This window comes from Bombus affinis, chromosome 4, assembly GCF_024516045.1.
Source record: "Bombus affinis isolate iyBomAffi1 chromosome 4, iyBomAffi1.2, whole genome shotgun sequence".
NCBI classification, from domain to species: domain Eukaryota; kingdom Metazoa; phylum Arthropoda; class Insecta; order Hymenoptera; family Apidae; genus Bombus; species Bombus affinis.
This window is the reverse complement of record NC_066347.1, coordinates 15,502,903-15,520,449: the sequence shown is the minus strand read 5'-3', so window position 1 is coordinate 15,520,449 and position 17,547 is coordinate 15,502,903. Positions and strand designations below refer to the sequence as shown.

Here is a 17,547-nt window from a genome sequence, read left to right as displayed (position 1 = left end):
GAAATTTCTACAATTACGAAATTAAAACCGAAGAAACATACTATTGAGATATGTATAGTTTTATGTGCTAGACTAAGTCAGCTGCGTAGTAGTGATACTTGTATGTGAATATCAGTGTGTGGAAGTATGTGCGTGCGTGGCGTCTCGAAAAGAAAGGAATGAAAACTGTTCAATTAACAGTCTGGTATGGAAGAAAGTTCTGAGACGCGTGCAAGTGCGTATCGATGAATATCTTTGAAATCGTTTATCAAATAAATATATAACCGTTCTAATATAAATTCTAAGCGTAAATTTAGCGTTCCTATACCATTATTTCGGCTATTAAGATCCAAAATTCTCAACGGATACAAATCGATGACGTTAGTTCTAATCCTTTTACATATAAATATAACGTAGTCTATTTTTATTAGAAATGCAATGACACGTAAACAGATGGAAGATGTGAAACCTTAAAATTCGAACGAGTCAACTCGTGTTTCCTGGTTAACGGGTTAATGGCGAAATTGCTGTCCATTCTTGTCGCTCTCACGGAAGACTAATTGTAATTTAGCCAATTGTTACACGTGTCTCGAGCCTGGTAGCATTCTCCAACTCGACAAGTACAATTCTCCTCGCTGGTAACTATATCGTACAAGAGAACAAAAGCGTATTAGGCTCGCTGACAGTTTTTCAGCTGGAAAATGCGAAAGTGGGCTATACATATTTTGAATTCCGTGTTCTCGTGGACAGATCCAACCGGACGATTCTGTAAAAAAGAATAATGCGACGTGGCATGTTGCGTGAGGTTGTTGGGAAAACGGAAAAGATCGTAGTCGGTTTCAGAGCTCTTTATTGTGCAACGGACGGCCAACCTAAATTTACCTATTTCACTGTCCCTGCACATTCTGAATGCCGCTATTTGCGCACGCAAATTTGCGGTCCTACGATAACTGGACTCAGCGCGGCTAACCCATGCAAATGCAAAAACTTCTCGAGCTCGTTTTGCAACGCGAGTCGAAACTTCGCACCCGGTGGCTCTGCTCGTTGGCGTGTAATACGAATTTCATTCTGCTTCTGTCTTTTCAGAAATGGAATAATACGCGCTTAAACGTAACAGGCTCCCTTTCACCAGTTTTTGAAATAGTTTACGCGAAAGTATTTCAATTTGTGAAAATTATAATTGTATACTGTTTCTCTTTAATATACATAGTTTATAATTTCGTTGATGATTATTCAACGGATGAAACAGAAATGAAAATTTGTATCCTTTGTGTTTTACCACTGTAGAATTGTTTTAATAAGTGAATTATTAAAAGCTTTTGCGATGGTAATATTCGTAAGAGTGCTTCTTCTTTGAAGTTAGCGATCATTTAATTAATTATTTCTTATGGAAAGGTCAATATTTTTATACTTTCTGGTTTATCATTATAGAATTATTTTAATTGATTCGTTAAATTTTTTTATGATTAAAATCGTACGATATTTTGTATAATAATATCTAGTATAATGTATATATATAATAATATGTATATAATATCGTATACTACTACTATTAGACGATTCATTTACAAGTTATTGTACGTGCGTAATGTTCAAATAGAGAAAAGCCAGGGAACGATTTAAGATATAAAATACTAATTTATACATGTATCCTATACATTCTATGTTCATGTATTTCTATGAAAAATTCAGTCTTACAAAAATTGTAATACTTCGGTCAATTCCTTAATCACAGACATGTTTCGCGTTATTTAAAGTACCTTAAAACAAACGATCACGCGCATAATCTTAAATGTAAAATTATTGTTATTATTGTAATTATGTAGAATTAAATATTCTGAATTATTCTCGACAGTATATACGATAATACAAATCTTGATACTGATCAAATACTATTGTACTATATAATCACCTTTGTCCACGAGTTTTGATTAAACGATTGTCATTGTCATCCAACTTCCTTAAACTTTCTCAAAGAATTGCAATTTTCGAATAAATATTTGGAATTCGAAGGCACGTATACAGCAGTGATTATTTTATTTAGATTTTCTTCTACCGAAAGAACGGCAGAATACTTTGAGTTCAATGAGTTTAATTAATAATTTCTTATACTGACAGGCAATGGCGACGGATCATAGATCCAGCTAAGTGGATCGCAATCGATCGACTGTTTCTTCCCTGAAAGTTGTTTGTTGCCACTGACGGGATTTTCCGTCGAGTCGATTATGCTGCGACAAAAGAAAATCGGGAAGAAGAGAAAAGATATGCTAAGAAGGACTCACCGGATCAGCTCGAAGATCTCTGGCTTTTCTCGTTCCCTCTGCTGCATTCTCTCCTTCATGGCTGTGATGATGCTGTTCGCCTTATCCTCGGCGCCATGCTTCGAACTCTTCTCGGCCGCTCCTGGGAAAATGAAAAAGGCAAACGATGAAGATCTTACTTCGACAGCGTAATGTTGTTTAGCCGGTTTTAAGGACGATCACGTCTATGTTCTTAGCGAGAACATAGAATATTTTGTACAAGGCTTATTTTGCGACAAATACGCTACGCTTTATGTGCTGTTCCTGTATCAACTGTATAGAGTAGTAAGAAAATAGAAAGTGTTCAAAGTTTAGACTCAAAGTAGATTACATATTTATGTATTTACATAGCATCTAAAAGTGAATAATACAGAATATGGATGAATTATGTCAGATAATACTGAGGTGGATTATTATACATGTTGGTTGGTTTATTAAACAGACGAGTGATAAAATTGTAATAGTCAGTGTATATTAAAATCACTTTAAGTACAAGTTCAGATCTCAGTGAAACGTTTACAACACGAAAGAATAGACTCGTTCGTAGTTTATTATTGGATAATTCTGTGAGTAATACTATATAAATTAATACTGTACTAAATTAAACGAACAGCTGCAAAAGGAGCTGTTTTTTCTTCCATCATCATTTGAAATCTACAGTAGCGATTCGTGCCTTTTCATTTTTAAAAAATTGTAACTTAACTGTTTAAGAAATTAATAAATAGCGTATTTTGTCTCATTGTTTGCCATTTGTTTACCATTATTATGCTAAATTTTCTATTCTTCTTCCATAAGACTCCTGCCGCGACGAGTTCCACAGTTTTCCACATGAAAACTGCATTAATTATGGAATGACCTAATATTTTATGGAAGCTTCCCTTAGTTAAGGGATTTGCCAGTTTCATAGACGTGAATCTAATTAAATCAGATTGTGAACAAAATAGTGTACGGATTACGCAATTATTTTTCATTTTTTTAACTGATCTAGAAGGATATATTCCTTTATACAACATGACTGTACTAGCAGGACGTATTAACGTAATCTGCTTTAATCAGCTGCTGTAGGTCAGTAACTAATCCAGCATAAACACGCCGTTGCGATACATAATAGGGATTAGAGTGACGTTAAAAATAAGACACACACATTCTGTGCTTTATTAAATTCCTAACTAAGTTCTAATGAATAAATAGTACGTGTGCATATAGAAGATTTGATAAAATACAGATTTACGGTTCGCAAATTAATATTACCATTTTCTTCCTTTCTCCTTTCTTCTTCCTTCTTTACGTTTATTTATTACGTATTATATTTATATACGGTTAATATATTTTAAATTCATTATTTTCATTATATTTTAACAAGTCAGTTTGTGACTATTATTTTCATAATTGAATAAATCATTAACTTTCTTCAATAATTTCAGTAATTTTATTTCGATACTACTATTCCCATAATTCAGTTCGTTATAATTAGACTGCATCTGTAGTATCGTGGGCAAAAGGCCCAAGATATCGGCCGAACCGTATACAAAGTGGCGAGAGCCGTGGCGCCGTCGAGTACATCAATGTGTCGTCGGTCCTTTCAAGTGGACAGTTTTGTGGAAAGAGTCTGCGTGACCCTGGCCACGGGGTTTCGGGACACGTGTTCGATGGGACGAGAAAAGACAAAGAGACGCTAAGGGTAGAGTTAGTTGAGACGCCAGCGAGAACGAATGCAAAAGGCGTGCAGTATGGGTTGAGAAGCGAGAGCGTGCGAGTGCAGATGCCGAAGACGAGAGTTGTAGAGTTGCTAGCGTTGTAGAGAGATCGAGTTGTTAGTTATAGAGTTGCGAGAGTGATTTGAACGGAATAAGACTTTTGTGTTTTAGTTCAAGTTGAACATTTATCGTTCTCTGTCCAATTAATCTCTGTTATTTTTATTTATCTTAATAAATAGTATTAGGTGAATTTTACAAATCTAAATCATCCTAATCCTATCCCTTTTTCGATACTACACATCTGTTTATAAAGATTTATATTTTTATGAAGATAAAGTGGCTCGCAAAAGCATCTAAGCACTTCCCGAAGCTTCTTTCGAAAGAATTTTATGTTATACGGAACACTCTGAAATCTATCGTGCTTATAAGTGAAAACCAATCCGACGATATATGTACATAGAAGTTACAAGGTATTTGTCGCAAGCATATACTTCGTGAAGCTTTTAACAAGCCACAAGATTTTCTGGCACCATCTTCAGCATTAATTACTTGTATGTTTCAGACTTGCTAGTTGACGAGTTGAAATACAGTCAAGAGACTTGAGAGTCACATACTAAATTTTTAGAAAGAGTATGTTTCCAATAAATGTTTTGTGACTTCTATAGGCATTCTGAGATTTGTTTCAGATTTTACTCATATAGTCACGGACAGTCGGTTTTCGCTACAGCGTTCATGAAAATTTGAGAAGTCTCGTATGACACACATGACACGTTCATAAGAATTTCCTAAGTATTAGGTTGTCCGGAAAGTGTCCGGAAAATGGATCGTACGTAATTTGACAAAATAATGTAGTATCGTGGAAATTTTTTCCTGATACTATTTATAATTTGCAATTTATTTACAATAAATTAGTTATACAGATATTAATTAGACAGAAAACGATGATTGTTTAATTTGGAACTAAATGTAACAGTCTTACTCTAATTCGACTACTCTCGCGACTGAACAACGCCAACAACTCAATCTCTCAGCTACGTTAGTAACTCACGCAACTCGACAACGCTAACCACTCAATCTCTCAACAACGCTAACAACTCTCGCAACACGACAACGCTAACAACTCTAATCTTCGACTCCTCGATTAACTCTGACCTTTCGACTCACTCTCGCTTCTCGATCAACCGTCCAACGCTTCTCGATCAACAACAACTTTTTAAATTCAAATCGTCCCCCTCCATTAGCGTTATTTTTTCCTCTCTCTAATCCCATCCTGTTAACGCTCCGCAAGAACTAGGTGACTTTAGTCACATAGGCTTTTTCCCTATGTACACTAACAACCGAAGGACAGACGACATTATTTTGATCGATCTCTAATCAGGCTTTTCCTTACGATACTACAATAATATAAAACAAAAAACGTTGTGCGTCTATTATTTCCTCATAAAACGAAAGAAACTTTTCCGACAACCTAATATATCTTGATACAACGCGTTTGCGATACATCAACACGGCGCTGCGTGATCAGCAATTTATTAAGTCTACCATTAAACTTAATAAATTACGGGGACAATAATTATTGCCGTGAATATGTTCGAGCGACCATACTTTCCAAAAGCAAGTTTCGCGATTTCAATGGCGACTCCGCAACTTTTCTTCGTAACTTTATCTCAACGATTTCTTTTCGAGCAGTTTCCGTGGTCTCGGTTTCGGAGGACGCACACTTCAAGCTTTTCCGCGAGATACGCGTGAAAACGCAACCGTCGCGTCTTTCGTCGAGCGGAACATTCGAGCTTTAATTTTCCGGTGTAAGCTTCATCCTAAGCTCGTTTTATGCACGAGTCTGGGTTCTTGCGCGAGCAACATCACCGCGGCTTAACCAGACCGGAAATTACACGTTCTGATCGTCCAGATGTAGACTACGTAGCAAACTCCAGGCGAACGTTGGCGAAAAATCGAAGTTTCTGGCAACTAAATGTAGAAATCGAGAGAAAAATTGGAAATGTTCAACCACGCGTCTATTTACAAACAGCATTGTAGAAAGAATCGTCCCCTATGGCGAGGATTTTTTGATATTGACGTAAAGCATTGAACAAAATAAAGCATCAAATTACTCGTAAACTCTGTCTGTTATTAAAAATAGTTTCAGATATATTGGGTCGTCCGAAAAGTTTCTTTCGTTTTATAAGGAAATAATGGATGCGCTACATTTTCCGTTTTATATTATTTTATCGAATTACGTATGATTCATTTTGTTCTATCAAAATAAAGATCACAGCGTTCGACAGATTAGGTTTCATATTTGTATAAAGATAAATCGTTGTAAAAGACGCGTCTGTAAAAGAAAGACACTTTTCGGACAACTTAATTGTATGTGAGTTATTTACTTGTTATTGATGCACGACGGTTTCCTTGATTTTTTAAAACTGAATTTGTAATATTTCATTCTGTCTCTGAACGTTTGAACACGACTCTATTTTTGCTATGGAATATATCTCAATAATTACGGAGGTGATCTTCAAATAATTTTGCGACAGTTTAAATCAATAATTTAATTTATCCCGAATATTAGTACATAGTTCTTTATGTTTAAGCAATTAATAGTTCAAATATGAATACGACAAAAGAGTACGTAGAATTGCAGCTGCGAAATCATTATCAGTTTTCGCAGCTGTATTTTCCATGTGCAAACACGGTGGATATCTATAGTAAGTCTTGTAACAGGCGAATCGTATGAATATATTAGATAAAATTTTAATTAAAATTTTTAATTTTCATGCACGACCTCGTCACCCGGTTAACAGCTTAGATCATGGTCAATTTGAACTTTGGCACTATAATTAATTATCTGATACTTAAATATTCTGCGCGTAAGACGAAGAGTTATCGATAGATAAATATGTGTTTGATTAATAATTTTTCGAAATTCATGCAGTCCAAATTCGCCTAAATCTCTGGTGAAAATTAATCTTCATAAAGATACATCGACGAGTTCATCTTTTATAATTCTACTGCTATTTTAAGATTTGCGTGCCTTGGCTTCACTTTCATTTCAACGAACAAATAGACTCTATGATATTCTTGGAAAATCTTTATGTTTAATATTGAAACGGTAAATCGGTAATTTTTAGCGGCAAATATTTTTCTCAAACTTTTTAAAAATAGAAAATAAACGAAAAGATACAGAGGAGTTGACCTTAAAATACAACCGTTCGTTAGTTTCGCAAGTGACAAAACGTTCAATTATTGCAAGTAATACTTACATTTGATTATTCTATCGTCAATAAAATAATATGTTAAACTACTGTCTATAAATAACTAAATCAACTAAATAAAACGAAGCTGAACGAATATTTAGAAATATTGAGCAAGTAATACGTAATAATATGTAATCCTATTCTAAGGTTAATATTCTAATAATAATTTAACAACTCTATAATAATATAATATACACGTCTCTGTTCCACTTGTTTACACTTTATCAATTACGACGAATCATTCTACCCCTATATCAAACGGCCAAAGGTTTCTCCAACTTCATCAGCAATTCTTCTCTGGTCTCTAACGGAACGAAGATAATTCCGATTCGAAGCGACGTTTGACATTCTAATCAAAATTCCGATACTCGTTAAAGAAACGAGCTTCAATCCCAAAATCTATCGTTTCCTGGGGAAATGGAATCCAATCTTTTCAGTAGCCGCAACATGCACCGCGTTACCTTCCGATCGAAGTTCATGGCGATCGCAATATATTTCGCCCACTGTGTCCGATTGCACGACTTCCAACCACTATTTTCTCGTGTATCCGTGCAACGCGTTTCTCTGTTCGGTACGTTTCAATTGAGGCTGGGCAAGTAGCCCAGAGTCTAGCCATACCATACTGTTGGTTAAAATCGTTGTCTTTGGTGCTTGAAAACGTGCTGTATGTGGCGAACCAGGTCATTTACGGTAGCACGATTTCCAACGAGCAAAGAGAGAAATATCGATGCACCTGTTACGATCCGATCACAAGCAGCCACGGACCGAGGAAAATTAATACGTCGGGAAAGTAATATTATCGTTGTTTACCAAATACGAATAATGTTCGATGTTGGTATAAAATGCGATGAAACTTTAAAAATATAGTATAAGAATTTGTTGTACCTATCTGTCAAATCAACCGCTATAGAATATTTAATATATTTATCAATCAGATATATATCATATCCATTTTTAAATATTTCTCTAAATTTACGAGATTTCTAATCGTCTGGAATAATATCATTTTTGTGATGTTTCGTCAAAATGAAATTTCATTACATGATAACGAATAGTTTAATATATTGATATATATATATGTCGGGTTCTCATTATGATTAGGGTTAGAAGCGTGTAACGAATCTTCATTTGGATTAGACATTCTTGTTATGCAATAGAGAAGATATTTACTAGTACAAATATGATCATTACAGAATTTGACAAGTAACCATGGTAAATAATTAGATGCTCGAGATGCATCGACATCTGGTAATCATCTTGCCCGAAGAATAGGGTCTGTGTAGTAGGGTAAGCGAGCCACGAGACAGAAACCAATTTTTTTTATTTATTTCTTGAAATTCACAATTTGTCCAATTTGGACATTAGGTCGAATTTTTTTTAGCAGTTATATTAACATGTGGGTGGCTACCCCCAGTGGGGTACCATCCTCGCGTTTGCTAGGTTATATCCTTTGTGAGGTCTGCTGGGTGCTTCCTTTTTAGCCTTCTGCCCATGTTTAAGGTGTTGAACGTTTGAGAAACCATTGGAATGTTTACTGTCGAGTGCCGCTACGACTATTTCTTTTTAAGGAGAGCTATACAATTACTCTATACCTCTATTAGGTAAAAACGTTCATCCCATGACCGCGGCTATGTTTAGCGACTAGTTGTCACTTCGAGCCTAAGCTCATTATAACAAACCTCGGACAATTATAATCGGGTTAAATCATAAAGACTAAAGTATTGGGGATTTTCCCAAGAATTCCAAAGGGAAGGCCCCGGTATCCTTTCATCTTCGACATATATATTGGTATTTGTAGTCATAGAAGACGAAAATCTAGTAACCATACTATTTGGTTGATCGAATAAACACCTGCTATGATGCGTATCTTGTTCGGGGAATTTTCCGTAGTTAGAAAAATCTCCAACCCTAGCTAATTATTAAATAGATTGTAAGATTGACGAGTGTAAATATGGAAAAATGTACGAGGATGTGCGTGAATGCAAAATATAAAATATCCAAAGTAATGTACATATCGTTACATTTAGAAAATAAAGCATATTTCCATTCGAGTTTTGTTTCATCAGCTGTACGAGTAAAAATATAAATTTACATAAACATTTGCAGGATGTATCCTCGTTTCGTCCGTATTCAGTGCACCAAGAGTAACTGCTGACGCTTTTAATATGTACAAATTATCCGAAAAAAGGTCCGAATGAAATGTTGCTGCAGGTCAAAACAAATAATGAAATATAAATAATCACGATGACAAAGAAATACCTCATAAAGAACAGTATATTTTTTCTAGAATATCTCGGTGGTATTGTACGTTATTAATGTATGTATACTAACCATATCGTAGCAGAATAAATCAACAAACAAAGAGGGTTTATTTCCGAAGAAGAAGCTGCAGGATTATATTCTCATTACATCCATCTGTCTCATCTGCTTTACGAAGCTGCGTGTGTGTTTCAGGATTCCGAGTAAACAATTGATTACGCGTTCCACGCTCGTAATTGATATTCATTGATCTAGTCGCTACTCGACTGCATTCGAACGCATTATTAATTCAACGTCCGACGAATGGATTTAACTGAAATAAAAACTCTTCGTGTACTCGAGATCCGATTGTGCGTGTGTCGATAAATCCCCGCAGCGCGTTCGTCGTATAATCTACCGATGTGAAAAACGGCCAAACTTTTCGCCTGGCGAGAGTTATTAGCGTTTTCATCAACACGCGCCAAAGCGTTGGTCGATTTAATTCTCAACCATCGACGATCGAATGAATAAGCGTCGCGTAACAAACGTCCAGTCATTTTCAACTCCCGATGACTCTCTCATACTTCACGCGATTAATTTGAAACGCTTTGAAATGTTCCGCTTTGGGAACTATTTTTTACGATTGAACTGCTCTTGCCAGATAGTCGATTAATTCTACTTCGCTAGGTAGGTCAATCGTAAAGTACTAGATATCGAGTCGAGTGAAATATTTATTTCGCAACTTTGTCGATCCGTATCCATAGAATATCGCGTTAACACCGTGAATACACAGAGATATGCAGATTACTCGACGCACAGTTTTCCTTATAAATTCGCAAATGGGAAATTTCGCGCTTCCCGATTGTGTTAACAGCCAGGGTCAGTGAAAATGCTGATTCGCTCATTATATACGCTTCATTTGTATTCTATTTATTATTTGCAACGTTTTACTCTTATAAATAGACCGTGAATGTTTTTGGAGAATTCATATTTTCAACGGAGAAATCTAAATACGAAGTTGGTTCAGATATTTTTTAAATATATTGCAACGAGTACTTTACTCTGGTTATTTTGTATATTATTGCATGTTGGGAAGCACACGAGCAATTTAAATGTACACATTTTGGAATATTACATTTCCTATAAATACATACGTAAACGTTCATTGCGTTCTTATAAATTTATATCCTTAAGAATGTTGTTAATATTGCATTCTGCCTGATTTAGAAATTACAGATATATCTAACACGTATAATATAAATAATATAACGTTCACTACTATCCGCGATTTTAGATATCGTTTCGTCACAGCAAACCGAAAATTTCGCGGTGGCTGCAAGATTTATTTTAAAGTTCCTTCCGCTTTTTGCGGCCGCGTTCTACGCGGCAGATATTAGAACTGCTCGTTAATTATATCTCTGCTTCGCTTCTGGTAATTAAATTTGGAGAAATGCGATGTAATTTCATCGCGTCTCAACGTAGTCGCGAGCCAAGTTAATGTCGCGATAGTTTTGTTTCGTATGCAGATCGTGCGACCTCGAGATTGCAAGAGAAGCGAAAATTCGCGCAATTGCAATTTATTCTATCGTTTCGCGTCTAATTCGAGTTAATGGCGTTTTGTATTATGCATCGAACAGATTCATTCTATCGATCATCCGGTATTCGGACAATTCGGTAAATAGAATTGGATGAGTGCTTTTATTGAAATTTTTGGACCTATTATAACTCAATTATAGTCCAGAATTAGCAAATCTATGAATATTTGAATATATGTATTATTATATGACGTGTTTCTCGTGTTTAAAGATGGGAAAAATGTAAATACAATTTTGTTGATTTTCCAAATTTTATAATACCTGATGGCTGAAAACAAGTAGTTTGTCGTTGATAGATACGAAGATGTAAGGCTTTGCAGGTAGGTGATAAATCCATAATTAATGTCATTAACATTATACACAAAATAGGCATTAAAATATTCGATACAAGATTTTACAAGAAAGGAGTTTACTAGCAAAGAGACTGGTTTGAAAAGTTACTTATGTCAAGAAATGTATATAAAGTAGATTTTAAAGGTGTCTAAATTTTGATTTCGTACATTTAAATATCAAAAATAAATCCTATTATAGTTTCCTCGCTAACGAAACGAGGCGTTAGCTTGCGTATTGATAAACCTATGACTTTTAAATACGTTTGAAAATCAGAAACTCAATGAAATATGAATTATTAGGTTGTCCAAAAAGTTTCTTTCGTTTTATAAGGAAATAATAGACGCACAATGTTTTTTGTTTTATATTAGTTTATTGAATTATGCACGAACGTAATAATAGAGATAGAACGAAATGGATCATACCTAATTCAATAAAATAATATAAAACAGAAATTGCTGTTCATCTATTATCATCTTATGAAACAAAAGAAACTTTTCGGACAACCTAATATCTCCGAAAATGTTCTAAGATAAGTCGTTGTCGTTATACTGATTTCTTTCGTTCTTACCTTAGTTTTATTCTTCAATATTTAGTTGGATTTAATAAAAATACTTGAGTATTTTCTATTGTAAAAATTGTTTTGTTAATCCGTAAGGATTGGTATTCGATATTATAAATAAACGTCCTACCTAACTTTTCCGTTTTCGATGATTGAATTTGACTGCGTTTCGTTTGAAGCTCAGCAGAAGATCAGAGGTATTCCAGCTCAATTTACTTCAGCATCTTACAAATGCGATTCGCGAAGTGCCAACTATTCTAATTATTCTGACCAATAGAATGCAGCCTAATTTAATTACAATTTGTCAAACTACCGATTCACATAATTCTAGTCAATATCTTTATTCATATCAGATTAATATATCGAGTTAATATCAAAATTTATTATTACTATTCTTAACTTTGTTCCTAAATACAGTTTATATCGTAAAGACAGCAAAGCAATTCCGTTTCCTCGAATTAGCGATTAATTTGTTAAATCTTAATCATACGAATCATTGAATAATCTGTGCAAACCGAAGCATGGCTTCCAAAATTCTTCATATTATAATATCAGTTATTTACATTTTATTATATATTTTATATTTACTATTTGTATATTAATAATTTGATATTATAATTGGAAAATGAAAACATATACGACCTGGATGTCCATAATTTCCCTCAAAATTACCATTAAACAAATTGGAAACAATTAATTTTTAACTAATTATTAAAACTAACGATTCCGCTGAAATTGCTCAACTTCGTCACTCAATTCCCGATGAAGTTAGTTATGTCGTGACTAATTAGCTAGCAATTAATAACGGAATCATAACACAGTTTACGAACTTCGATCTAATAGCGAATAATGCCAAACACGCAGGTATCAAAAACGTCGATAATGCTCTACAAAGATAGCGATATCAAATTGCCGGCAAAATTCAGCAGTGTAGAAATAGAGATAATTTTGATAATTGCCTGTTACCAAGTTATAATAATTTCAAATTTCTAATTAGCCCATAAGCGATGGACCCAAAATGGGGTGTACGAAATCCTAACAATTGCTATTTTAATCCCAAACGATTTGTGAGATTACCGTTGTGAAACGTAGTTCAATTAACCGTATAACTTAACAACTATACAGCAATGTGTATAACTCACAATATTATCTTTTTTTTTAAATTTTTATATTCTTCCGTCTACATAGTAAACCGACCAGCATATATTACATGTCAAATCGCAGGTTGATTTTAAAGGCAAAATTGACAATGTTTACTTACTTTGCAAGCAGTCGGCGTTTAGCAGGTCCTTGCACTTTTCGTGGCACTTGACACCGCATTCGGTACACCGCACCCCCTGTCGTGCGATACCCCAGAGGAGACCCTCGCACTCGTAGCAATAGGTCGGCGATGTGGCCGTCCAGGTGACGAATTTGTGCGGCGTCGTCGAAGAGATCGGGTAGATCATCGCTTGCAGCGTTTTCTTGTACACGTGCATCTTCTGCGGATGCAGCAGTGTTGCACAATCAAGTTAGAAATCAGCGTATCGAAAGTTCGTGGCAAGAGGTGTATTGGACAGTCTGTATTTGCAGGGATCATTCCAACGACTCCGACTCTGCTACTCGTTAACCGAATCGATAGTTCCTTCTGAGGTAACGAGGAACGTTTAACGTTTATTGAACTGTTTGGGCGAACATTCTTACGAGATACGAACAAGCTTTTATTATTTTTTTCTTTCAACATTGGTATCGAATCAAGCACAGTTAGCTCCTATTTGGGAAAAAATATTTGTAGAATTTTCATCATTTTTGTGAAAGTTATAGAAGTTTAATATGGAAGATTTACATGGACGTTACGATTATTTTTTGTTAGAATTGTCTTCCTTGGAAATTTTCTTTCTCAGAGAAATGGTAGCAAAGGTGAGTCTTTTTCCGAAAAGTTTTACTGGTTTCTCTGATCATGTGACGCTATTAAATTCTCATAGAGAGAAGAGGATGATGTTACTAAACATATATTTACTGCCATAAAAGATTTCGTTCTAATATTCTCTAATAATATTCCCTCTGAAAATACTATGTAATTTATAAATACACAGGATGATTTACGAAACACTACACGAAACCAATCAAACGCACAGAAACAGTTATACTTTTCACAGATTGCAAACCGAAGTTATTCTCATCTATTTGTTCATTTAACAGCTATTCATCTAATCGTTCCTCGTTCCTTCGTGAAAGCCAAACCAACCGATTGCTCCGCTCGTTTGCAGTTCAAATTCTGGAGAAGCTTAAGGAATTCGTAACTATTCTATTCGTTCGAGCAGAGAGTCAAAGTGTTAGCATTCGCGTGTGACCAATCAACGAAGAGCGCAGACACGGTTACAAAACGATCGAAGAATCCAATCTTTCTTGCTTCCTCGTTCTGGAAATCACGAAACTGAAGAAGAGTCTCCAACGATCTCTACAAACTTCGAACCTTTCTGCAACCATTTGAAACCGTGTTTGTCTTCCTCTACTACCTCAATCATCCTATTGTTCCTATCGTTCCTATCGTCAACTCACCTCATGAAACTCTTGCTTTAGTCTCATGCAAGATCAAAGGTACTCACTTTCTATATGTGTACATGTCACGCTGTCATTCATACAAACGACACGCTAGCGCTCGTACATAATTACGCGCACAATCATAACGTGCCAGAGGGAGTTGGTGCCTGGCGAGACCTAATTACATACGCAATCCTGTGTACACAGATTAAACAAAGGACAGAGGCTGGAATCCCTGAAGGTTGCGGTGGTTGGGCTGTTTAATCAGGTATACGAGATTCGCAAGGATTTCCATTCAATATACAATGCCTACTTATGCACGGTATCGCCGGTATAGTCCTTCCGAATCTCCTCTCTAACCAGGGGGCTAACGTTGCGTGGCGCAAGCCATTGATTGGGTTCGTTACTCTTTAAACTGTTGCACGCGTGTGTCTGCGCTTGACAACCGCTTACGCTGCCTGTGCAGATCACGTATATGTATTTATACATGTACCTATGTACGTATACCGTAGACACATACACGGTAGGAATACGAAGAGAAGAGAAATAAGTTTGATTTACTTTTTCGAAATTTGTAAAGTTGTTTGTTCGTTCATTGAGCTTTTTAGGACCGAATGTTTCGTAGGCTGTGAGAAAAATAGTAATAATAGACGTAATAGAAACACATACTTTCTAGTGTTTTCGTACAGTAGGCATAACGCGTTAAAATAAACAATCTAACCGATTCTAGTGCGAAGGTTGCTTGATCTAGCGAGAATATACAAAACACGTATGTACATTCGTTTACGAAAGTTGATATGGTATAGTGCATTTACATTGGTAAATTCTATTGGCTTTGAAGTTATGAAATTTATGTACACTGTTTTCAAAGTCTTCATGCAGTTTCTCCTATATATTAAGTTGCTTTGACATTATTTTATCAGTCAATAGTAATATTAACAGCATATGGTATTTACAAGACGAACAAAGACGAAGCACCTCCACTTGAAAAGTACATAGAAAATTGTCTGCAAAATTAAATATCTCCCGATTCTGCTCTTGTTTCCAACAAACTTTTACCGATACAAACATCATCAACAGCTGCCATACTTAACACTCGAGACTCGCGTAATTCTCTTCTCCTCAAAAATCTTTTCCTTCATTCGTGCTATTTTCAATTCCAAATCAAGATGAGTCATCGAATGAAGGATCGAAGCACTGGTAAAACATTGTGTTACAAAGAACGTGTGCTACGTCATCAAAGAGAATATATCATTCAGCGAAAAAAACTGAGTCTAGATTTTGTACTTTTCAATCTATTTTCATATTTGACGTACACAGGTAGCGCATTGGTTGCTGAAATCGGCGCAGTCGAGTTTATAAGAGGACGCTACAAGGAATCACGGGTTACTGTATCTATTTCTTTCGTGTCTCCGGAAGTAAACGGGCGCGAGGTGTCGTCGATTTGCGAGACCCCTTCGTCCCCGTTCTCCTCTTCTTCGACTTTTATCTTTCTCTCGTATCGACACTTGGAGAGGACCTCCTGTCGGATGATCGACGAATGGAACATTATTGGGACATTTTTCTTCAGAGAAAAACAATACTTTTCCTATCGATTCGATGAAGTATTCCTTGCATCGATTTGGTCGGCTTTTTTCAACAGCCTCGAAGACTTCGAGAGAAAGAGCGACAGACTGAGAAAGAGAAAGAGAGGGTGAGCACGTTTTCTAGATGTTGTACTATTGGAACGCTCTGCAAGGGATGTAAAAGCATCGATCCGCTAAAAAGCACTATAAGGGTAACGTCGTGAGTTCAGGATGTTCCCCGCTTTTCTACGCTCAATTGTTGCCTCGGATAGCGGACAATGTTGAACAGTTTTGAGCTTTCTATTCTCGTGTAAAATCTCGTGTCAAAACACGATAAGACACCTGCGGAATTTTCACGTAAAGACTTGCGTCGCTTGAATTTTAATGTTGAATTTATAACAGCAAACGTTTGATAATTGTAATATGTAATGCTTCTATGTCGAGAGAATGCTTTCATAAAAGCTTGAAGTACTCTAAATATAAATGTCCCGCTTTTTAGAACGAAATACCATAAAAATGTCAAGCTTTGATTTTACGAATTATTTAAAATTTTCATTACAGAAACATAGTTTCACAATTTGCCATTGCGATTATTTTTAATGTAAAGTCTGCCTTTAGGAAATATCTTGAGGCTTTTATATTTCATCAAGCTTCCTTCAAGAGAGGAAATTAATCTACAAATATTTATAATTCTATATAAATTCGCACAGAAATTTCCGGCCGTTTCTCTGGCCTAGATTCGTTAATAGTAGGACATTGTTGAGAAATTGACAGCCGTGAGATTTCCACGCCGTTATGTCTTACGTTTTCCCACTAAACGTAGACCAGTCGGTTCTGTTTGGCAACGTGACGAACACGGGGAACATCCGACACTCATGAGCAGGGATCGGAGTATCCTAACTCTATCCTAATTATACTCGGTTTACATGACCATTGTAGCATCTCATATCCGCGAGTAACCTACACGTGACCCATATACATACATACATCGCGATTGTACCGCACGTTTCGATCGCTACTGGCGCTCACGTTTGGCAATGCTCGCGACGAGTGTGTACAAATACAAATTATTATGCAGATATGCGTATTTGAAACGTTCACCCTAGCCGCTAAAGAGAGAAAGAGAGAGAAAGGAAGAAAGAAAGAAAGAAAGAAAGAAAGAAAGAAAGAAAGAAAGGAAGAAAGAAAGAAAGAAAGAAAGAAAGAGAGAGAGAGAGAGAGAGAGTGACAGAGAGAGAAAGAGCACGACTCGTCTAGGTTTGCTACGAACGTTGCTTTCCTCAGTATCGCAGAACATGTTTTTCCAATGAAATAGAAAGAGACAGAACAAAGAGATAGAGATAGAGAAGATGAAGAAGAAGAAAAAGAAGCAAGGCAAAGAAAGAGACAGTGATAGAAGAAAGAGAAAGAATGAAAGAAAAAGAGACAGACAGGTTGGGTCACACTTACGTGAAAGAAAATAGCGCGGAAATGAGGATAAAATGCAGCACAGTTCATGTGAAAA

The 17,547-nt window shown here is 35.9% G+C and overlaps 1 protein-coding gene across 15 annotated transcripts in view; it reads right to left on the bottom strand.

Annotated features, from left to right (window-relative positions):
• Window positions 1-17,547, bottom strand: part of LOC126915400 (protein unc-13 homolog B-like) — a 376,274-nt gene that overhangs the window by 59,998 nt on the left and 298,729 nt on the right. For 14 of the 15 annotated variants that reach the window (XM_050720031.1, XM_050720032.1, XM_050720033.1 and 11 more), the window contains 2 exons: window positions 13,217-13,436; window positions 2,262-2,382 (listed from right to left, as the gene is read on the bottom strand). In XM_050720031.1, the coding sequence (XP_050575988.1) occupies window positions 2,262-2,382; window positions 13,217-13,436 (341 nt within the window). The remainder of the gene's footprint in view (window positions 1-2,261; window positions 2,383-13,216; window positions 13,437-17,547) is intronic. The other variant, XM_050720027.1, reaches the window with a different exon arrangement.